Source organism: Desmodus rotundus, chromosome 2 (assembly GCF_022682495.2).
Source record: "Desmodus rotundus isolate HL8 chromosome 2, HLdesRot8A.1, whole genome shotgun sequence".
Lineage (NCBI taxonomy): Eukaryota > Metazoa > Chordata > Mammalia > Chiroptera > Phyllostomidae > Desmodus > Desmodus rotundus.
In genome coordinates this window covers 126993263-127018396 of record NC_071388.1, presented here as the reverse complement: position 1 = coordinate 127018396, position 25134 = coordinate 126993263, and the positions used below count along the sequence as shown (strand labels likewise).

The following is a 25134-nucleotide window of genomic DNA, read 5'->3' as shown; positions in this document are numbered from 1 at the left end:
TATTAAGCTAGAAACCACAAAAATTCAGAAATTTGTATCTATCAGACCAACTAATAACACGTGACATTTAATGGACACCCACTTATGCAGAACCCAGACTCAGTATACAGTCATAAAATCAGCTGAAATTCTTGCCCATCTGGAACTTATTATCCTATAGCATAGAGAGAAAAAAGCAAAAGTGACAGACAGAAACACACATGTAACATAATACCAGTGAAAAAAGATTCTTAGAATGATCAGACCTAAAGCTGACTGATGACTTTAGATACAGAACTTTACTTCTAGAATTAATCTTCATGGATACAAATAAGTAGGTCAGGTAATAAAAAAATTTCAACCCAGAATTCTGAAACTTCATTTGTACAATTTTAGCTTTTACTCAAATTAATAAATTAACTGAAAACCACTGTCTTTTAACGAAGTATTATTTGCAAAAATAAGAGCAAACCTTTCCACTCTAACAGTGAGGTCCTCCGTAGGTCTCTGATTTGAACATCCACTGGGCTCCTGAGATGGCATGGCATGATCTGATCTTTCTCCTCCTTAAATTATTAAATATAAAAAATAAGAAAAATACTGCAATTAATGCCAATTTTTAAAAGGTATGAATCTTTTGGATGATAACATTTGTTAATCTTGTTTCGTGAACATTACATATTTTCCCTAAGAATGGAGGAGATAAGAAATGAGCAATAGTATGTAAATAAGAAATAAGAACACCCCCACAGCAGGTCTGAGCAGCTTGGGCAGTGGGAGAAGAGGCAGCGGCCAAGCAATCCAGGTTTGTGAAGGCTCTGGCAGAGCCCCAGCCTTCAGGCACTCAACACGTGCCCCCCTACTGTGTCCCCCTACTGCCACAATGCCCAAGAGGAAGGTCAGCTCCGTGAAGGGGCAGCGAAGGAGGAACCCAAGAGGAGACTGGCAAGGGTGTCAGCTGAGCCTGCTCCTGCATAAGTAGAAACCAGGCCAAAAAGGCAGCAGGAAAGGATAAATCTGCAGACAAAAAAGTGTAAACGAAAGGGAAAAGGGGAGCAAAGGGAAAACAGGCCAGGGTAGCTAACCAGGAACCTAAAGAAGATCCACCTATGGGAAACGGAGAAACAACAAACAAGGAGAGTCCACCCTCAGATGAAGCAAGAGAAAAGGAAGCCAAGCCTGATTAATATCATATAGCATGTCTTATCAGTGGTCTCTATTTCTCTTCTACAATCCAGAATATTTTTATCAACTATTTTGTAAATGCAAGTTTTTAAGTAGCTCTAGAAACATTTCTAATAAGGATATTAATTCCACCTCATCCAAGTGTAAATGCTTTTTTAAGAGGTGAAATCATTTACAGATTGTTCATTTCTTGGTACAACCCAGAAAATAGTGGCATCTTGAATACGACAGGCTTTGACTATCTTGGGTGTCAGCTTAACATTTCTTATGTGGCTAGTTTTCACATCCTGTAATACAAACCATACTAAATAGCAATTTGGAGTCAGTCGTGCATTTATATGTCTTGAACATTTTTAATTACTTTATTCTCATGTTTTTGGTAGAAATGTTTCCATGTTCCAATGTTTCCAAATGAAAACCAGTCCTTAATTTTGGCTCTCCTTGTCAAAATTCTGTACATTCTGCAACATCTTTGGTGTAATAGTCAAGTTTGCCTGGTAACTATGTTAATTTGCTGTGAAAAACTGAAAATTCAATTATGTGGTATGTATGATATTAAATTGTGAATTAGTCGGACTTTGATGTAACAGTGAATCAACATCTGCATATACTGGAACCTGATACTCTACTAAGGAAAATTAGCCTCCAAATTTTAAGCTGGGAAGTCAATGGAATAACTTCAGAAAAGAATCAAAACTACATGATTTTTACATTTTTGGTCCATATGTTAAGAATTGTGTACAAATTGAAATGTCTGTGTTCCTATCCTCGAAACAACCAATAAAATCTCACTTATGAAAAAAACAAATACATAAGGCAGTTACCCAGTTGAGGGACACCAAGGTAAAACAGGAAGCAATACTGATCTGGCACGAGGGGATACAATAAACATAGAGTAAGCAGGACTGGATGTAGACAGGCTTTCACTCTAGAGCAACGCTGTCCAGTATCTGTGGTATACAGTACAGTAGTCACTAGCCACATGTGGCTAATGAGCACCTGAAACAAGGCCATGCAATTGAGGGTCTAAATTTTTAATTGTATTTGACTTTAAGTAAAATAGCCACCTGTGGCTGTGGCTACAGTATTCAACAGAGATGTTCTAAAGGCCAAGTCTGACCCTAGATATTGCTTTAGATTTACATTGACTCAACGGATGCTTCTGTACATCAGTGACTCCTTAGCAAAGCTTTTTGTATGTATCTACACTAGTAAACTTTTTTTAAAAAAAGATTTTATTTATTTTTAGCAAGAAGAGAAGGGAGGAAGTAAAAGAGGGAGAAAACTTTGATGTACGAGAGAAACATCAATTGGTTGCCTCTCACATCCCCTCAACTGGGGGCCTGGCCCGCAACCCAGGCACGTGTCCTGACAGGGAATCAAAGCGGAGACCTTTTGGTTTGTAGAACGACGCCCAACCCACTGAGCCACACAGGTCAGGGCTCTACACTAGTATTCTTGTAAGAATTTCGTGAAAGATAGAATTTTGTCCTGGCCTGTTGCAGAGGATAGCTACAGTCTGGCACTTCCTTTTAGAACCTCTGCCATTTCCTTCCTTACCACTCATCACCAACTTGTTACTTCTTTCATTTTTGGTCTTTGAAAAAGCAAGGACTATGGAGCAACAAAGTCTGGATTCAAGTCCTATCCTGTCACTTGAGTAAGTTACCTAATCTCCCTGTGCCTCATCATCTGTAAAACGGGGGGTGGTAATCTCCTAGAATTGTTTTGAGAAACACGTTAATAGAAATTAAATGCTTAGCCTTTTACTAAGACTGGAACATAATGTTTTAGTTACTATAGCCATATTGGAAATACTAGAATTACTAAGTAGAGCCGATGGTATACATCTCTTCCTACCTCTGCATTCACTTAGGTGGCTTGCTATCAGCCACAATAGGAGTATTTTACACCTTGGAAATTAGCAAATACTACAAATAAAGGCTTCTTTCCCCCCAAAGGCCTCTTTTCCCCCAAGGCCTTTTGTTAAATATTTACTAGCACACTGCTGAATACAGTCCTTGGATGAGCTAATAAGCTATTTTGTTCATAGAGTTATGTGTATATTTTACATTTTCAAGTCATTTATAAAATGTCAAAGACAGAGAACTCTGTAGCACATCATTAGAAATCCCCCACTATATGACACTTATTCATTTTTCTTTCAGTCATAAATCCAACTAACTGTGTAATTATTACACAGCACTTTTTTTCAGCTTGTCTACAAGTTACCTCTAAAAGTTTTGTTAGCTCTGGCTGGTGTGGCTCAGTGGATTGAGTTCCAGCCTGCGAACCAAAGGACTGCCAGCTCGATTCCCAGTCAGGGCACATGCCTGGGTTGCAAGTCAGGTCCCCAGTCAGGGGCGTGCAAGAGTCAACCACACACTGATGTTTCTCTCCCTTTCTCCTTCCCTTCCCTCTAGAAATAAGTAAATAAAATCTTTAAAAAAACAAATAAAAGTTTTGTTAAATTATTTGCTGTTATCAAAATATGACTATCTTTGGTATTCATTTTATTTACTACAGAAAAGTTACTAATTTCCTACTGAACACACACTTACAATGGTATCACTTAAAATTTTTAGACTTTATGGTGGTAAAAAAACGATACCCATTCAGTAGAAACCATACTTCGAATTTTGAATTTTGATACTTTCCTGAACTAGTGGTATGTGGTAAGGCACTCTGTTCATGATTCTGGGCGGCAGCTGCCAGCCGGAGCTCCCAGTCAGAAATGCAAACACAAGGGTAAAAAGTGATACTCTACACTGTACTGTGTTACCAGTGTTTTTTTTTTTTTTTTTGATACTGTGTTCTGAGCACATTTAAGGCTAGGCTATGTTGTTTCGTAGGTTACATGTATTAAACACATTTTTAACTTATATTTTAAACTTAAGGGTTTACCAGGACATAATCCCACTGTAAGTCAAGGAGCATCTGTATTCAAAGGGGAATGAGAAATTTTGGAAATCATAAATATCCCAGTAAATGTAAAAGATAACTATTCTGCTGTATACCTGATGGACTACATTCATAATAGACTTCCCCAGTCCTATATGCATCCAGAATTTAAGTGATCTACGCATATAAAACCTTAAAATGAGACTTCTAAGAAGGGACCTGATAGCTTGTCTTTAAATATTCAAAAAACTGTTATATGTAACTCCATAAGTAGCATTAAAGTTAATGTAAAATTGTAGGGCACAAATTTCAGCTCAAGATAAGGAAGAACTTTTCTAAATACTAGGGCTTCAACAACAGAATAGGCTTCTTAGGCAAGATAATGACATTCCTCTAATTAAATGTACTCAAATAGAGGCTTGACGATTACCCAGGATGATAGACTGGAACCATCTTCTGGATACTAACATTCTAACTTTTTGCATCTAACCCTATGTTGACTAATACAAAGCTATAGTACATCAAACTACTCTGACCATGATCCCTAATATACATATAAAATTTATTTTGCCTTTTCTATCAACCCCTCTTCAGTCATACCTCTTATTTCTACAAGCTCTATTTTATAGTTATCTTTTAATTCTAATTTAAAAAATACAAATTATTATCCTCAAATGAGTCTACTAGTTGAAGGGTCATCAAGGAACATGTATAAAAGACCTATGGACAAAGCCAAAGGGGGACAGGATAGAGGGTATAGGAGGTGGGGGTGGCTGGGGCGGGGGAAAGTGGGGGTGGAAAAATGGAGACAACTGTACTTGAACAACAATAAAAAAATATTTTTATAGTTTTTAAATAAAAAACAATTACAAATACATATTAGTTCATTTGGGCCTTTCAAAATCCTCTAGCTAGGAAGAAATTTAGAAACTGCTGAGTGTCATAATGACAGTCCCTGAACCATACCACAGTAGCACAAATTACAAATCAACTGTTCTGGACTGTTGCCTACTTGGGTTTGAAGGGCATATTCACTGACTTTATCCTCTTCTGCCACTAAATGACAAACACGTATTTAAGACAACCCTTAAATTTTACGTTAAATGAATGTAAGGGGGGAAATACAATATATATTTTAAAGGGTAGTAATCCATGGCTTTTAAAATGAAGTGAAGGAAGACTTCTATTGTACCCAAAAGATACCCTGAAAACTACCTGTTGCAGAATCTGACTTTGTATCAGAAGTGGGTGGTGTCTCACAAAGCTCTCCATTTCCGGACAGAGAATTTTCAGAAGTGTTGTTAGGTTCAAATGAGTTGGATGGAGTAGAGACTGAACTTTCTGACTCGCTGCCATTTGCCACTGATGTTTCACCTTTTAATGAGTGCATCTAAGGAGAAAACACAATGAAATTTAATTAACAGCTAAGAACCTAAATTTACTATGGCAGATGAAATGAAAATATGAAAAAGTCAAAGTACATACTTTCTAAGTAGATAAATCTGAAATATATAATCCTAAATATGACATAATCATCTTATGGAATTCTACTGTAAATTGACAAAAGCATAAAAAGATTCTAATAGTTTAAAAGTACAATGTTGCTTTTCCTTCAAATTACAATTCAAGGGGAAAAGTTACAAGCTACAATAGTCATTTGCCCAAAGTGGATGCAATGAGAAATTGAGTAAGGTCCTTAAAACACGTCAAGCAATATACTGGTAGGTACCTTAACATGACAACTCTCCTGCAACAAAGAATGATGTGCATTATGTGATTGGTTGAGGGAAGAAAAGAGAAGGGGATATAAGAAGTCACTCAAGTATTAGGTACAGGCACCTCTAACTTCATAACACTATTTTTAAAAGCAGTCCAGAAAGAGAGTATTTACTACCTTTCAAATTTAATGGCCTGGCAGATTCCTGAATATACAGAGCAGTTCCAAACATATTCTAATGTCAAGTTCCTGGCTAATCATTTTCACATGTTTATACGAAGAACAATTCTGTTCCTTCTCACCTGCTGGACTTTGTGAATCCTTGTAACAAGTTCATCTGCAGAAACACTTCCAGCTATTACTTCCAAGGGAATTCCACTGTCTCCAATGAAGAAACTTGATGGAACACACACTACAGGATCTGTACAATTTACTTAAGTCCAACAATTCATGGGAAACAAGGGATAGTTTTACGAAACACTACTAGCAACAAAGCAAAACAAATCATCTTTGTAAATTTCACAAAATAATCAGCTACCATGTTTACAAAATAATTTCAATTACTGCATGTGATATGGAAACTGTTTATTATTTATTTGTATTGTATATCTGAGTGGAGAACATCTACTACATTCCCCTCTATCATAACTTTTACATTCATATTACGTCTTGTCAGCTACTAACATGCCAACCAAACTACTTTCTAGATCCTCATAATAAAAAAACTCACTATGATTCCATTTGCTACAATGTACTATATGAAAGGACACTTAGTAATAAAAAGTTCCCATAAACAAAAATGCATGAGTTTGTAAATAAAAATGAGTGACTTCTAAATGTCATAAATTAAACAAAAGAAAAGTAAATCCTCAAACAAAATATATATATAAAACTGATTCTTTGTTGAAAGGATACAGATTTGTGAGAACTGTAGGCAGGCTTCACTGCAAAACAAAATCAAACAGAAAAATTGCTAGATGAATGCAAGTGTTAACCAAATACTGAGTTGTTTTTATAAAAATTTATTGTACCAATTGCAAACATTTTTCTGAAACTACTAGTTCCTTTCGTAGCCATCAGCTGGCAGGAGAAAAATATAATTCTTACTTCACAGACCTTTTTTTGTTTTATAATTTTCAAATTAAAAGAACTTACTCTTGCAACCCAAAATGGTGAGTGGATCTGGTGGCTAAAATTCAAGTAAGTATCTGTCAAGCTGCTTCCTCAGCAGCAAGTACACCTGACTACAGTATCTTGTAACAAGAAGATATTTATGCCTATGAATTACCCATGCAAGCAATAATACAATACCTGAAAATAACAAAGGATTCAAAACAACCTAAATATTCACCAATAAAAACTGATTAATTATGCAATCGTAAAAAGAAAAATGGTACAAAGAAGTATGTCAAACTGCTTCTTTTTGATTAAAAAGAGAAGGAAAACAAATATATTTTCTTGGTTTGGTTGCCTCCAGAGAAGAGAACTGGGTGATTAAGAACAGGGATAGATAAGAGATTTTTAGCCCTGGCTGGTGTGGCTCAGTGGATAGAGTGCAGGCCTGTGAACCAAAGGGTCACTGGTTCGATCTCCAGTCAGGGAACATGCCTAGGTTGCAGGCCCCGTCCCCAGTTGGGGGCATGCAAGAGGCAACCACATATTGCTGTTTCTCTCCCTCTCTTTCTCCTTTCCTTCCTTTCTCTAAAAATAAATAAATATAATTTTTAAAAAGGAGATTTTATACTATAAGAGATATTAATCAATATAAATCCTCTCTCCTTTCCTTCCTCTCTAAAAATAAATATAATTTTAAAAGAGATTTTATACTATAAGATATTAATCAATGTAAATGAGTAATTCCAAGAATAAATTAATGCTTCCAAGAACTAGAAATTTGTTTCATTTTTTCCCTGAATATAAAACACAATCATAAAAACGTCAGGTGAAAATATTTTTTAAATTACCAAGAACCCTACTTTCTCAGAAATAACCACTGTAAACTTCTGATGCATGTCTTACCAATTTATTTTCAATGGAGGCTATCTCCATAAATAAATATACACCAAAATGTTCCTAGAACATTAGGTAATTTCATTATTGTATAATAAGTAGAATTCACTTCTCATAATTTTTAAAAAGATTTTATTTATTTATTTTAAGAGAGAGGGGGACAGGGGAAGAGAGGGAGATAAACAGTGTGTGGTTGCCCCTTTAGCCCCCTCACTCCCCCCACTGGGGTTCTGGCCCTCAACCCGTGCATGTGCCCTGGCTGGGAATAGAACAAGTGACCCTTTGGTTCCCAGGCTGGCACTCAATCCACTGAGCCACATCAGCCAGGGCCACTCCTCGTAATTTAAAAGACACTCTAATTCTATCAGCAGGCACTCCACAGTGAAACAAACATCAGCTATCACTTTGTGCAGGCATCCCTCCATCTGCTAAGAGAAATGTTTTTAAAAAATGCTAGATTAATAAGTCTGTATACAGTCTCAAGAATGCAGAAATTTATATTTCTTCCACATTTCCAATAAAACCCTACATTCCTCCTGCCATTACTGATTCTAAAAGGTACTTCTGAAAGATAATTAACAAAATAAATGACATACATTAAAATGACAGATTTTTTAAAAAACTATTACAGCTCAATATATAGTTCAGTGACTGTTCTTGTGAAACAGACTGCACTATAATTTACTTTATGAAGTTTCTATTAACACTGAAATTTTTTAAGTTTCTAAACTTACAGGTAAATTTCTGAATATTTTAATCTTGACAGTTTTCAAGTATTATTATTCAGTCTGATATTATTAATATCAAAAAGACAGGAAAACCACTTTGCAATTACTAATGAATTAATGTTTGTAGGAACTGATCACTGATGGCTGCTGCTGCTATCATCAAGAGAAGTAACAGGGCATTATGGGCCTTTTAATGGAAGATATACCACCATCTGCAGGTATGTCAAACTCATTTTCACCTGGGGCCCCATCAGCCTCAAGGTTGCCTTCAAAGGGCTGAATGCAATTTTTGGACTGTATAAACGTAACTACTCCTTAACGAGGGGCAAGGAGCTCAGCACTGCCGCTGGGCTGAAACAAGGTGCAGGGCGGGATAAAACAGGGTGGAGAGCCAGATTCCGCCTGCGGGCCTTGTGTTTGCCACCCGTGATCTATGGAGTTGTCTTGAAGAAAAAAAAAAAATCTGACCTGAATCCAACCGTCAAGAGGAATAGAGGACAGAGGAACAAACTAAATGACACAACAGAGCTGCAGTCTACAAAATCCATACTGGAGGAAACTATGGTATCTTCAAAAAATATACAGCAAACAAAAAGACAGAAAGAGATACAGAGGCAAAGCCTATAGACTAAGAGACTTAAGAAAGATCACTACATCACAATGTATAAAACTTGATGGATCCTGAACCAAACAAACTATAACAAATTAAATTAATAATAAAACTTCGATTCTGATAATTGAAAATTTGAACACTGGGTGGATAGATGATATTAAGGAATTATTTTGTTTTTGAAGTATTCCAGTTATGTTAAAAAACTAAGTATCTTTATCTTTCCAAGATATACTAAAATATTTATAGATGAAGTGATATGATGATTGAGGTTTGTTTCAAAATTATATGGGATGAGTGGAAATGGGTGGGGGTATATATGACAACAGGCTGACCATGCATTGATAAGTACTGAAGGAGATGACGAGTGCATGGGGGGTTATTACACTCTTCGGTTACTTTTTACATATTTGAAATTTTCTATAAAAAAAATGTTAAGGTGGGAAGGAGGGATGCATTAACGAATAAAATAGCCTTGTGGATAGCAGGTCCTATGAGGGACCTATAAATGTCCTTATTCCTATTAAATTAAACATCTCCATTTCCCAAAATAGGACCTAAAAGAGTGGTCAATCTTTCAGAGATATTCAATATATGATTTACAGTTACTTCCAAGTTTTTAGAAGCTAAGGATCACAGTTATTTTGTATTCCTGCTTGGTAGACTAGAAGAACTTAAGTTTTTCAGCAAGATATTATGATAAATTTGGAAAACAGCAATCACAATTTAAGACCCCAATATATCTTAGACAAAAGTCAACATTTTTATAGTCTAAAAGCATCACTATAAATCACAACTAAAGAATATAGTTATAATGTTTTTTAAAAATGAAAGATTAAAACATAAGCAAACCTTTTGGTATCAATTTTAATAGCAACAAAACTGTTTGAAGATGCTTCTGTCACTTTCTCATCTTCCCAACTTGCAGCCATCTGTGTAGACTGCTCATCATCACCTATAAAAGATTTTAAGGATTCTTTTAACAAGGCCAGTATCTGCTGATTTCTTTTCCCTGGAAACTGCAAATATAATACCACAAATACTATTTTCTACCAAATTTGAAAACTGAATTTTTCCATAAAATGAGAAGTGTGAATATATGCATTAATAAAAAGTGGTAAAATACAAAATACTGCCATTTAGATTATACAAAGCATTTTCTAAAAGAAAACATCCAAATAGTATCCACAATAATGAGAAGTCACATGTAGAAATGTAGAGTAACTATTTTGACTTTTCAACATATGATCTTAGATATAAATGTACAATACTCCATTATGTAGCACCTTCCCATTGAGCTCAATGTCCTCTACAACATTTATTCTCCAGAATTCCTCCCAGGTAGATATAAGCAGGTATAATTCTGTTTGCAGTCTTGGACTTGCTTTTTCTTAATAGTATGCTAATCATAAAAGTTATGCTGACCCAAAACTAATCTATGGTAAAAGAATTAAGTATAGTGGCTACCATAGTAGAGGTGCTAATGATTGGGAAAGAACATGAAGGAAACTTCTGGGCTGCTGGAAATGTTTATATCTTATTTGGATGACAATTACACAAGTGTACCCATTTGTAAAAATTCACCCAGGTGTTCACTTAATATACAGGGTCCAGCAGAAGTACTGCCCTTGAGTGTGGTTGGCAGGGTATATGAATGTCTCACACAAGACAGACAGCAATTTGAACATTTCACCTAAAACATCATAAATAAATATACACATTTGTTATATTATATACATTTCATTTTCCTTATTTATTAAATAATTATTAAATATTATACACATTTATTAAGGGTGTTATTTGTGCTGGACTCTTATTTCATTTAATATATTGTATGTCATACTTCAATGACAAGATTTTTTAAAGTTATACTTATTGCCCTGACTGGTGTTGCTCAGTGGATTGGGCACCCACCCACAAAATCTGAAGGTCAAGGTTTCCTGGTTCAGTTCCCTTACTGGGGCATGTCCCAGGTTGGGGGCATATGAGAGGCAACTGATTGATGTTTCTCTCTCTTTTTCTTCCTCTTCCCTGCTCTCTAAAAATAAATAAATAAAATCATTTTTTTAAGTTAAAAAAAGTTATGCCTATCAAGAAATTGTTTCCATTCTAGACCTATAATATCCGTAACTTGGCATAACCACTTAGTAGTGGACAGAGGGAAACACATCTCAGTAAGTTACTGAAAAATATTTCTGAGGTTAGCAGAGCTAAGCAAAGGTGAGTAACCTTTGCCAATTTACAGATGAAAAAAGTTTTCAGGACATTTTTCATTTTACAAAAATAAGATTATTCTATACCACTCTTTTGTTAGCTTCTTTGCCCCCGGTGACTCCCCCCCAACCTCACCCCTGGCCAATTTAATCCATACTTAGCCTTCCCCATCTCAGTTATCTGTTCATAGAACTCCACCTTTTCACTCTAAGGCCAAAAACCTTAAGTTACCCTTGACTTCAGTTGGCTCTATCTCCAAAATACAGGTGACTCTTGAACAACACAGGGTTAGAGGCACCAATCCCCCATGGAGTAAAAAATCCTTGTATTACTTCTAACTCTACATATTTATTGAAAAAAATTCACATATAAATGGACCTGTGATGTTCAAGGGTCAACTGTATATCCAGAATATATCTTACCACTTTCACTGCTACAACCCTGATTTATGCTACCACACCTACCTACATGATTTCAATAGCCTCCTAAATGGTCTCCCTCCTCAGTCTTTTTTTTTTTTTTTTAAAGATTTTATTTATCTTACTTTGAGAGACAGGAGAAGGGGAGACGACAGGGAGAGAAACATCAATCAATTGCCTCTCCTATTTGCCTCAGTTGGGACTGAACCGGCAATTCAGGCCATGTGCCCTGACCAGGAATGAGGAATGGAACTGGCGATCTTTCACTTTGTGGAATGATGTCCAACCAACTGAGCCACACTGGTGAGGGCACTCAGTCTATTCTTAACACAGCACCTTTCCTTAAGCTCTCAGGTCACATCATTCCTCTGCTCAAAATCCTACAACGTCTCCCTATTTTCTCTCAAAGTAAAAGCCAAAGTCCTTACAAAGGTCCAGTAACCTCTATTTTCTTTACCTTTCTTGCTATTCCTTTCTCTTCTATTCCTCAAATTATGAAAGACACTCATCTAAAGGTCTTTGTACTAGTTGTTTTCTCTGCTGGAATGTTCTTCTATAAACACTTAATCAGGTATTACCTTCTCAATAAAGCCTTTCCTAATCACCACTCTAAAATTATACAACCTTCAGATATTCCCAAAGATTCCTTATTTCCTGCTTTTTTCCCCATAATACTTACAACCTGTTAATAGAGTATGTTTTTACTTGTTCTTTTTACTGTTTATTGTCTGTATCTTCCATTGAATGCAGGCTCTAGAAAGGCAAGGGTTGTTTTCCTCTTTACTTATTGAGATGTAATAACTCAAACGTCCACAACAAAACCTGGCATAAGATAAGTAGGTGGCATATAGCAGGCTCTCAATAACTATTTTATGGAATGAACAGCTAATTTTTCGATATAGTATGACTAATGCTGCACATGTGAATATATTTTGTGGGAGATGAGATCCAGCAATATCAAGAATAGGGGCTTTAGAAATCTGGGGAAAAATAAACAGGGACTTTAATGCATCCACAGACCAAGACCAAAAAGAGTGCCTATCAGCAGACTCCTAGATGTTGAAAACTATCATTTTTTGAGCACCTCTTAAGACATCATGGGCTACAGAGAGATGTAAAATTCCAAATCAATGACAAGAATATCAACCTTGAAAATAGCTCGGGAACATTGTTACTACAAACATTTCTTAGAGAAGACGGTGAGGCATTAGGGATACTTTTTATTCGTTCTTTCATACATTCACTATTTTACTCCAGATTTACTTTGTGCTAGGCTTTGGGCTATAAACTAAATATAAAACAAATGAGACATCACCCTCAGTGGAGATTAAAATGTAATGGTACAGCAAAAAGTACTTGTTTAGTAATAAGTGCTGTGGAAAAAGAACAGAACTATGAGAGAAAATGAGACTTCTTTAGACTGGTCAGAAGCGCTCTGTGTGGTGACATTCAAGACCTAAGGGATGAAAAAGGTGAGCTATGCCAAGAGCCAGAAGAGCTCACCAAGGAAAAGAAATTCAGGTATAGGGAAAGGCCTATGTGACTGCTAGTGTCATGAACAATAGGGAACACAAGACAGGATGAGACTGAAGATTTGAGTCATAGACGAACCAACTGGATGTAAGGTGGTGCCATTTATTTCGATGTAGAACACTGAGGGAGAAAACACAAGTTCAGGCAGTAATTCACTTTTGGGCTTTAGAATCCTGTGAGGCATCCAAGTGGGGATGTCAAGTAGGTAGCTTCAAGTGTGAATCTGCTACTTCTGAGGTTGGTACTTTGTACTCCCTCACCAATGTTGTACCATGTGGTTAGGGTCCCAGATGTCACATCCCCCCTGAACAATGTCTGTCCATGACTCAGCCTAGTGGCAGTAGCAGCTGCAAGGCCAAGAGGTGCAAGGTTGGAATTACTTAACTGGGTGAGAGCTATCTTAACACCACTGAGTGGAATTATAAGTTGCCAACTTCACTATCTTTAGTTTCTTAGTTTTAATCAAATTATGAACTATTCTATGGAGTTAGGTGGGCCTAAGATTTTAGGAGAAAACATTGTCTCCTTGGTGGTATCAACAGTATCCAAAGTAAAGGTACTTAAAGAGAACAGTACAAGCTCAGAAGCAAAGAACTGCAGACCCTAGAAGAGCCAGCAATTCAAATCTAGAAAACTTCCAGTAGTCAAAACTTAAAGGCATTTATGGTGTATTTAACCAAAAAATGCAGTAAAAAGTGTCTGTCAAGGAAATGTTAGCCCACTAGCAACACCAGTCAGTGAACTGACACCTTACCTTCAGGATCCTTGTCAGATTATTCTTCTTCCCAAGAACAAAATCAAATCTTTTTCAGTTTTCTTTCTTTCAATTTACATAGCTACAATACTTTGAAAAATCCTTGTTAATGTGTTGGCTGAACTAGTAATAATCTTTCTAGTCTCCTAATGTCAATCCTACAACATTCTTTAATTCATCCATGAAAAGTTTGCTAAATGTAAACAACTTGCCTAAAACATTTCCCATTGGTGTAGTTATGTAAACCAAAGTTACCCTTAAGACCACTCCTACCACCTCTAAAAAGCTATAATGATATCTTTTTAATTTTCTACTGAGTTAGTATATTATTGTTGAGGTCTCAGATCTAAGAAAATCATGAGTTCTGACTGTACGCTTCGGAGTTATGAACAAAGGTCTAGGCAACCTGTAAGTGTTGCGGTTTCATGACACTATCGTCTACAAATTCCTACGGTGACTCTAATCTTACCTATTCTTGGAGATAACTTCCTAAAACACTAGAAAAGGCAACAGTATTCTGAAGGGGTCGAGGGACAGATTGTTAACAAGTCTTCCTACAAACATTCAACAGAATCATTGATATTCTAAAAGCACAGAATACATGCTTATCAGTAAAAAATTAATTGAAGAATGTGCACATACATACAAAGCCCCAAAGACCTATATAACTTTATTTTACTATTGTAATAATTAGCACTACTGTTTTCCAAATGTTTGTTAATTAAATCTAGATTAGTTCTTTCAAATTAACTGGTTAGCCCAAGAGTGCCTTCTAAGGACATTTGGACACCACCAATTGTGGGTTTTGTTTAAAAACATGACTACCATAATCCTTTCCTGATTTCAGTAATGACATAAAGTCTACAATTGTTCCGTTTTTTCATAAGAAACAAACACGTCTTTTTAGAAAACTAAAAAAAATTGGTGAAGACAAGATGTAAATCCTTTTTTTTTGTGACCCTGGTGCTTGTCACTTAATCAGTCTGGACATAAGTTTCCTCGTCTATAAAATGTAGATAATAAAACCTGTTCTATCTACCACAATAATCAATTGAGATTTTATGTGAAAGACACAACTTAAAATGTCATAAAAACTATTATATATTCTTAATAAGCACGGTATCATTTAATTTCCCTTTTTAATCTTCTACAGTATTACAGCAGTTATTGATGTATGTGAAATAAAAACTGTACGAAAGCAAAATATGAACTACTCAAACTCTTCTAAATTAACAGCATTTGAAAGTTATCTATAAATTTAGCACAATTATAAATGTCAAATTTAATGTTAATTAAAACTCGTTTTTCAGCAACTTGTTCTCACTGCAGTGCATAAAATGAGTTATTATGCAGTCTCCCAAGAGTTATGAGTTAATGAATAAACCGTTATTAAGCACATATAGTTGCAATAATACACTTCAAATTAACAGTAATCAGGAACACTGATTTGGGTCCTGTAACAAGAATCAGCAAACCCATAGAGGCATAGATTTACTGTAAGTCTAGAAGATTACAGTAATTAAATAGGAGAGTAATAAAATACGGAGTACAGTAACCCAGAGTAACCCAGGGTAAATGAGTTAATACACGTCCTGGAAATTGTAGATATTAGATCAGGAAAACAAAAAGAACCATGGACGAACGTCTACTTCTTTTAAACAAATGGTTTAAAAAAATCAACTTGCAACAAGTAATTATTTCACAACGGAACCCTCCCCACTACCATTAAAAAGATCAAACCTATACAAAGCTCAACAGTCTGCGTTTCAGCAAGGTAAAAACCGCGAACATCAGGCGGTCCGTCTTTGTCGCTTACCGATGACACAGCTTTCTTCCTGACAGTCCACAACTAATTAGGAACCCAACTGCCTGGTTAGTGGCCTGTCGTATCCCCACCTAAACACCAGAGCTACCCACGGGCGTTAGGGCATCCCGAAGTGGGCCCTTGGGGACAGAGACCGTGTGGGGGCGCCGGGAGAGCTGTGGGGGTCCGCCTGCGCCGACTTCTCCGCAGGAGCGGCAGAAAGGCTCGGCAGCGAACAGCAGGGCTGGGCGGCGAGGGCCTGCTCGCCGCGTCACCTCGCCTCAGGCAGAGGGGTCGGCGGGGCTCCGCGCGCTCTGAGGGTGAGGCTGGAACGGTACCTCCCGCCCGGGCGGTGGGGGAAAGGCGCTCTCTAGGCCGCGACGGTCAGACCCTGGAGGACCCTGGGGTTGGACGTAGGCCGGAGAGGGTGTTTGGCCATATCTCGGGCACCCGCCCCCTTCACCTGCCACGAACACCACGAAGACCGCTCCGCTCCTCTTGGCCGACGCGATGGCGGCCGGAATGGCGCCCTGGAACCACAGCATAGCGCCTCACGGGTCTAGGGGCTCGCTGGCCGTATAGTCCCTGCGATCTCGCAGCTGGCCCCACCCTCCCCTTCGTCGGACCCCGCAGCCCCTGCAGCCCCAGCTGGTCCGCCCCCCGCCTCCAGCTACGCACGAACGCGCAAACTCGTCAGCTGCCTCGGGGCGGGGGGGGGGGGGGGAACAGAGCGCGCGGCGTCACGTGACGCCACACGTCGCGGTCGGCTCGGAGCCCCGTCGCCTCGTCCCGCTGGCAATTTGGTGCGTGCGCGCGCCCGCTAGGCCTTGAATTCTGTCCCGGAAGTGGACGAGGCTGTGGGATGGATGACTAATCCTCTGTGGCCCCTCAGTGGCGCCTGCGTGAGGCATTACGGGAATTGTAGTTTTCTTAGGCTCGTTCTTCTTCATGTGGAGGAAAATGTAACTGATTTCCGGGCACGGCTAAGGGGGGCAGCAATGAGAGCCACTTCACTATCTATAAAGGGAAAGAGAGAAAGGGCACTCAACCGGAAATGCTGTGTTCTTACCCCTGAGGGCTTCAGTGTGGAGGAAGTAGTCCCCGGAGGAAATAGTCCCCGCTTCGAGTGGAACCCTGCTTAGAAGGGGACGATGGGATTCTCTATTAGGAGGAGTGGTCATTGTGTGATAGGGTTGGGAGTCTCAGTATGGAACTGAATGGGCTTTGTAGGGATTTAGAGAGGTTTTGATTACTACTGAACTTTATCATCCCAGCCTTGAAGAAAAGACAGGATATGAAAGCCACAGCAGTCACCTTCTGTAACACCACACAGCCCGTGTACCTAAGGGGAGGTATCCGTAGACTGTAAGCTTGTCCTAGTCATTGACTAGAGATCATTACAAAACCTCATAACACTTAGCTATCTTATTGCCATAGCTGCTTTCTAAAGTCACTCAAAAACAGAGAATAATGATTTGATTTATTTTCCATCATTATAGATTCTACATCAATTAAATTTCTCCTCTAGCAGTACAACCATTTGATAATTTTTGCGGGATTAAGGCAGTACTACAACTGAAAATACCGCTTTCCTGCAAATATTTAACCTAACAATAGCTAACATATTGCATTCCAATTTTTATTTATTTTTTTCCAATCAGGATTTTCATATAGTGTTAATATAAACTGAAATATAATACTGATTAGAGACAGTTGCTGCTTATACAGGACACCATTCCTCAAGAAGAATTAGAGTTGATCTTCAACATCAACGTTTTAAGTGGATTTCTTAAAATTGATCAACCTATAAATTCTTTCAGTAGAGCAATGATTTTAATTATTTCTATTGTTAGAATTAAACATTACAGGAATCGTTTGTAGGCTTTCTTTCATCACATATTTATTGCTCTCATACTATGAAGTAGGCACTGTACCTGGCATTGACAGGAGGTGAGGTGATCAGACAAAGGCCCTGCTTTTGTGACTTTAGACTGTTCTGAAGAGGAAGGCAGACGCCGAACAAGTGATTGTGAGTGATGATGAATGCCACAAGAGGGGTAGTTTTGAGTGTTTCAGAGGTGTGATGATGTGACCAAACATGGATAGCAGGGTTTGGAGAGGCCTTTCTGAGAAAATGACATGTCAGGAGAAATCTAACTAGGTGAAAGAGAAGACTGTTCCAGGTGGAGGAAACTGCAATGTAAAAGGCTGGAAGCAAGGGAGAACAGTACACTTGAAAAACTAAAAAAATGTGCAGTGCAGCTAGAACATAGAGAGGGAGTGTAGTAGAAATGAGGCTTGGAAGTTCGGCAAGGGTTTGGAAGTCATGTGAAGCGTTGCAGACATTTTTCTAAAAATTGTAGACAGTCATTGAAGAATTTTAAAAAGAGGAGTTACACATAAGACTTATGTTTTTAATAGGCAGCTGTGCTGCAATTTAAATGGATTGCACTGGAAGTAGAATGGGTGAATATGAAGAGACTGGTTAAGAGGCTATTCATGTATAAGGGAGATGGAGCTGTGAATACTTTTGATATTTTGGAAGCAGATCCAACAGGTTTTGTTAGTTGACTACGTATGGAATTTGAAGAAGGAGTAGTCAAGAAGAGATCTGGAGCTTTCATGTTGAAAAACTATAGAAGGTGGCACTGAGAGAGGGAACGTTAAAGGAAGAGCAGGTTGGGAGGAGTGCATGAAGATGTGAGTTCAATGTTAGACATGTGTTGGGAGTGCTGGAAAGACATTAAAGTGGAGATGCTAGGTAGGCAGACAGGTACTAGATTTGGAGCTCAGAAAACATTTCCTACCTAGAGAAACGAATTTGAGATTTATCTCCATGCAGAGGATAATTGAGGCTCTGGAGGATGCTATCACAGAGTGTGCAAAGTGAAGTGAGAGTATATGACTCTGGTTGTAAAAACTCCGATATCTACAGGGTTGTACAGAAAAGTATACATCAGGAAAGGTAGTGGGGTGAGGGGGAGTGTATGTGGAGGAAAATGGGTGAGTGTGATGCCAAAGAAGCCAAGGGTAGAGAAGTTTGAGAAGTGATGAGAAGCAGCTATGTTGAATGCTGCTGTTGGGTCAACTTAAATAAGATTTTTAAATGTCCATTGTTTTTAGCAACATAGCAAGAGGGGTTTTTCTTCTGCGTGGAATCAAGATGGCATGGGTTGAAGAATGAGGGGAGATAAGGAAGGGGTGTCAGTAAGTGAAGGGAAGGAAGAAAAAAGGGCATTAGCTGGACAGGAATTTGGATTGGGAAAGACAGCTTTTAAAGATTGGAGAGACCTGTACATAATTAAATGCTGATGAAAAGGAACTAGTCTTAGAGAGATTGAATCCACAGGAAAGAGGGAGACCCCTAGGAAGATGGGAGGAGAAATGAGACATATGGCGTATTGAGCTAATAGCCCGCTCAACAATCATTCTTTTACCACACCCCCACCCCGTCATTCCTTACTGGCAGAGAGGGGAAACTACCAGGTAGTTATTTTGTTTTTAACCTCCCCTTTTAGCCAGTAAGGGCCGTGTGGGAAGTACGGGTGGATACTTCAGAGATAGGATTTTCTAATAAAAGAGTCATGGAAGAAAGCACAAACTTTTTCTGGATGTGGCCGTGTGCATATGATGCCTGGTGCTGCTACAGCTACCTTGTGGCCATGATGAACGACACTGGCAACACGCTGAGAGTGGTAGAATAGAATATGGAAAGTACTTGTGTCTGTGTTGCCACAAGTCTTCTCTTGTGGGGTAATAACTGTCCTCATTGGTTAGGCTGCTGTTATTGCTTCCTGTAACACCACCGTTGTAAGCAAGTTGGAATGGGTAACAGGGCCCAGGCACGCAGAAGAGACACCCTTCCCATTTTAATAGGAACAAGAAAGGAAAAATAATTTTGGACATAAATAAATTTATGTTTCAGAACGTTAAGCTGACAATAAGAAAACAGTAAGTTTTCATATAAAGGTCGGACTTTTCCCTATGAAGGAGAAGCCATTTGCTGAGAGTGACAGGGTAGGGAGGTAAGGAAATTTGTTCCTTGAAGATGGGGGACAAGGTCTGAATTAATATCAATAAGTGTTGCAGGGCAAGGACAGGGGGCGGAGTGGGGGTGCAGGGGTGGGAATACGGTGTGCCAGGCAGTGCTGAGGGCCAGGTGAGACTGGTGGCCCTGAATTTGCCCAGTGTGATTTTCTCCAGTGGCTGCTCACTTCTGGGGGCACAGGCACCAAGAAGGTGGAGACAAAGAATTATCCAGTGCTGTGGGTGCTAGACAGTGTGAGAAAGAACAAAGGAATGGGGGGAGTTAGGAGATTAGCAAGATCGCACAATGCGATGAAACGAGAAATCTAAGCTGACTATGAGAGACTATGAAAGGTGGGCAGGAGATAACGGACACGAAAGGAAGAGCAGAGGGGATGAAAGGCCTGCAGGGCAGGGACAGGCAAGAGACTGGTCGGCAATATGGAATTTTAAAATGTTAAATTTTCTGGAGGAAAATAATCGGGAATTATGGAAATTCTTGATTTCTTTCAGATTCTTGAGTTTTGAAGTGTAATGTTGTCAAATTCAATCAGTCAAAAAACATATTCCTCCCCGAATCAACACCTCTTCTTCCTTCTTCCACAGAGTGACACCTGTCTCCTCCCTTTATTCTGTGTGAAACTAGCCATAGCAAACTTCTCATACTTTTGTGTTATTTTAAATTCTTTTCATTTCAAGGTAGGGGATATACAACGGTACCCCACTCACAGCCGTGCTTAAGAACCAGGACACCCACTCCCCTGGTTGCCCAAGCACCCTATTGAAAGGCTCAAAGCTGTGTGCTTCTTGGAGGGTTCACTCAGCCGAGGACAGAAGGGCCTGGCTTCTCTGCCTCATTTTGCCCCCAAAGGACCTTTTATCTCCAGCCCTTTCCCTGGAGTCATTCTAGGCCTCTGTTGCAACTGCATTTTACCAACGTTGTTAACAACATAGCTCACTCCCTAATAAATGTCCTGCAAGTTGATCTTGTCTCAGTCTGTTTCCGTGAACCCAAATGAGACAGAACCCTAATTGCTTGAAAGATTCATACAACTTTCCTAACTACTCTTTGTGCTTTCCCTCCAGTCCATCCTACAAAATGATATCATATCCACCTTTTCTCCCCAATTTTTTTTTTTAGTGTGTTCCTGCTTAAAAACCTTTACTGGCTCTGTAATACCTCTAAAAATAAAGTAAAAATTATGTGGCCCAACATTCAAAATCCTCTACAATTTGGTTCCAACCCACTTTTCAACATTTGTTTCGTCTCCTTCCCCACCTGAGCTCTCCAGGACAACCAGATTCATTTCCTCACTGCCCTTGCCTTATCCCTCATCATCTCTACTTCTCTGTCCACACCGTGCCTCTTGCACAGAATTCTTTCCTTTTGGTCAACGAATATTTAGTAGATCAGATGCTGTGAAAAACCTATGTATTAGTTGATTGATGACTGACAGCATTTTTGTCCTCAAAAAGCTTACAGTCTTGTCATGGGAGAGACCAAAACATTAATAGGTGACCATTATATATGGGCTTGTATAAAATGAAAGAGCCATGTACAGGGTATTGCAGAGATGAAGAGAGGGACAGGAATGGCCGCCTGGAGGAGGTGGCATCAACCCTATTTTTCAAATGGACCTTAGTCACTGATGAAAAGTTAAGCTCCATTTTATAATCAGACCCTTAAAACAGAAGTTTGTTTATTGGTGTGTAGCAGGCAAACCATGAAATGAGTTATATCCTGTTCTTTTCCTTCTCACAACCATCCCTAAATTCTAGAGATGAAAGACTTTCCATGAGCTAGGTTCCAAGGCTTTCCAGGCTTCTTTGATAGAAAAGAGTGGTTTCATTGCAAGGAGCTCTTTGTAGGACCATGAATACAGACCTGTGACCAGATCTAGAGGCCATGAAGAAGGAGGTTGGGTTTCAAGGGGTGTGTCTCTCATCGTCGGAAGAACCTCCATCACAGCAGCTTAACCCACATGTTTGACCCTCCTATTAATTCAAAAAGTTTGACTTCTTGTCATCGAAAACAGAGAAGTTGTTCACAGTGGTTCTGGGCTGAGATGGGGAACTATATCCCATTTGGCTGACCGTAAACCCCCTGCCCTTCAACCTCTCGAAATCTGTGAGTTCTCTTCTGTAACCGATCACTACATGTTCCTTCAGGTTGAATCAACGGAGATCCTGCAACTGTTCACCCAAGGCAGGACCCCTCACTCTCTTCATGTCTTAGCAGTGTGGTATCTTCAGATGTTTGGGTCCTGCACTTGTGCTGGGGTCCATGGACTATATCTTGTCTGGTCCCCTTCTTTTTGGGCCTACACGAGATTTTAGAAAGTCACGGGCACTCTAGTTCACCACAGCCCCTCCACTTCTAAGCTTCACTCCTTTATTTACTCTCTGGCAGTGTCAAGTATTTGAGTTTGCCAACCCTGTTGTACATATTTAGTTGGCATCGGACAGACATAAACATACAAACAACATTGGCTGGTGTTTCACCAATCAGCTCTAGTACCAGCTTCCACCTAAGAACCTGAAAGGCAATTGGCCAGGCAATGTAGCGCCTCTAGAGGAAGTGTACAGTTTTTCCTGGTTATTTTACCCTGTGAACACTTTATTTTATACAGTTATTAAGCCGCTGCACTTCTGGGTTTATGTCTTCTTTTCTCTAAGAGATGAAAAGCAGCAGCTCTACTAATACCCCACAATGCCTTGTTGTTTCCTTTGTGAAATGAATGACTTATTAGTGTCTTGAGGCCAAACTTCCCCCATTACAAAGGTTTTATTTCAATTTTCACAGGTAAAAAGACATCACAAACTGAATTCTTGACTCCTGGTTAAATTTAGGCATAGGTGAACACAGCTCGCCTCCTCCCATAACCATAAAAATTTCAACTAAACTATAGAACAACCATCACTCGGAAACATCAGAAATTGAGTCAAATGGAAGTCCAACAAGGATGGAATTGAAGAAACCACATGCATCCACACTGGTAGGAAGGGTAGAGACACAAAGACACGGAACAGGCTGGTCCCCCACCCACATGTGGTGGATAAAAATTCTAGGGGGACATCAGAAGCGAGGGGTCCCAGCTCAACATCAGGCCCCCCAGCCCTGGGTTCCAGTGCCAGGAAGATACATACCCATAACTTCTGGCTACAAAACCCAGCAGGGATTGACTCAGTGGAAAAAAAACTTCTGGAGTCCCAAGCAGTTCTTTTTAAAGAACCTGCATATGGACTTACTCAGATTCACTCTTTCTGAGCTCCAGCAGCAGGACAGCAGCTTGAGAGGCACCAGTGGCATACCAGGAGGTGCTGAATTATCTGGCATCGAGGCAAGAACTGGGGGATAGCTTTCTCCCAGGCAGAAAAGTGGGCAGAGACCGTTGTTCTTTTTCTGAACCCTCCCCTCACAGAGCCACAGAGCTGACAGGCAGGTGCCATAATTGAGACTCCATCACCTGGCTGTTGGAGTCATTGTCTCCTAACACTGTTTGGCCCAACCTTGGTGATTCCCTTGGCCTCCATCCCACCCAATTTATGGCCCACCCAAGCTGTTAACAGTGCCTTTTCCATGTGAATGGCTGGTCTTGGCTTATGCGCCACAACTTCCTAAATTATTGTGAACAAGCAACAGCTTGCCGCATTGATCCCCCAGCCACTGCACTTCTTGCTAAGAGGCCCCAGGCCAGCAATAGCAGCAGGCAGCCTAGGTTCACAGCTTGGCTTTGCTTGGGAACCTCCAAGCCCAGCACAAGTAGCAGCCATCTCTGATTGTTTTGTAGCTCATGCAGGGTGGCCTCAGGCAGACCACAGGTGGGGGCTGACCTTGACCTGGACCACCTGGGAAATCACAGAGCCTGCATAGCCAGTGGAGAGCTACAGACCATGTCAGAGTACCACCACCCTGTCCCTACACAGCTGATCCTCCACAGAGGGTGGAGGTTGATGGTCAGTGGTCATAGTCAGTCCTTGCAGCTGACTGGCCTGGGTAAATCCCTCCCACAGACCTGCCAACAGCAAACAAGGCTCAACTACAAGAGGAGGGTGTATTCAGCCCACACAAAGGGCAGACCTTGAGTACCCAGCTTGGGTGGCAGGGGAGGCTGTGCCACTGGACCATATAGGACACTTAGTACATTAGGCCATGCTACCAATACAGGGAGTCATAGCAGCTCTACCTAATACATAGAAACAAACACAGGGAAGATCCCAAAATGAGGAGACAAAGAAATATGGCTCAAATGAAAGAATAGATCAAAACTTCAGAAAAAGAACTAAACAAAATGGAGATAAGCAATCTATCAGATGCAGAGTTCAAAAGGATTATAAGGATGGTTATAAGGATGCTCAATCTACTTAGTAAGGACATAAGCAGCATAGAAAAGATCTAGACAGAAGTGAAGGATATAGTAATTGAAATAAAGAATAATATACAGGGAATCAACAGAACAGTGGAGGAAGCTATGAATCACATCAATGATTGGAACATAAGGAAGCAAAAAACAAGCAATCAGAACAACAAGAAAAAGAGCCCAAAAAACTCAGGATAGTATAAGCAGCCTCTGTGACAACATCAAGCAATCCAACATTCACACCATAGGGGCGCCAGGAAGAGAAGAGAAAGCAAGAAATTGGAAGTCCATTTGAAAAAATAGTGAAAGAAAACTTCCCTCATTGGGTGAAGGCAGTTGACATGTAAGTCCAGGAAGCACAGAGAGTAGCAAACAAGACGGATGCAAAGAGACCCACTGCAAGACACATCATACTTAAAATGCCAAGGGTTAAAGATAAAGAGAGACTCTTAAAAGCAGCAAGAGAAAAGCAGAGAGTTACCTACAGGGGCATTCCCATAAGACTATCAGCTAATTTTTCAAAAGAAACTTTGCAGGCTAGAGGGATTGGCAAGAAATATTCAAAGTCATGAAAAGTAGAGACCTACAACCAAGATTGCTCTGCCCAGCAAAGCTATCATTTAGAATCAAAGGTCAGATAAAGACCTTCCCAGTCAAGAAAAAACTAAGGGAGTTCACCACCACCAAACCATTATTATATGAAATGTTAAAGGGACTTATTTAAGAAAAAGATCAAAACTATGTACAATAAAATGGCAATAAATACATATGTACCAAAAATGGAATTTGAAAAACAAACTACGCAAACAAAAAGAACAGAGACAATTATCATCATTGCCAGATGAGAGGAAGTGTTTGGGGGAATGGGTGAAGAGGTGAGGGGATTAAGAAGT

The 25134-nt window shown here is 39.5% G+C and overlaps 1 protein-coding gene and 1 pseudogene across 1 annotated transcript in view; one reads left to right on the top strand and one right to left on the bottom strand.

Moving 5' to 3' along the window:
- The window catches only part of UBXN4 (UBX domain protein 4), a 37338-nt gene extending 20784 nt beyond the window's left edge, over positions 1–16554 (bottom strand). The window contains exons 1-6 of the mRNA XM_024569610.3: positions 16318–16554; positions 9983–10085; positions 6698–6726; positions 6085–6203; positions 5281–5455; positions 452–545 (exon numbers count right to left, since the gene is read on the bottom strand). Of these exons, the coding sequence (XP_024425378.2) occupies positions 452–545; positions 5281–5455; positions 6085–6203; positions 6698–6726; positions 9983–10085; positions 16318–16399 (602 nt within the window). The 5' untranslated portion in view covers positions 16400–16554. The remainder of the gene's footprint in view (positions 1–451; positions 546–5280; positions 5456–6084; positions 6204–6697; positions 6727–9982; positions 10086–16317) is intronic.
- On the top strand, positions 553–2282 carry LOC112313012 (non-histone chromosomal protein HMG-14 pseudogene; annotated as a pseudogene).
- Positions 16555–25134: the final 8580 nt, after the last annotated feature.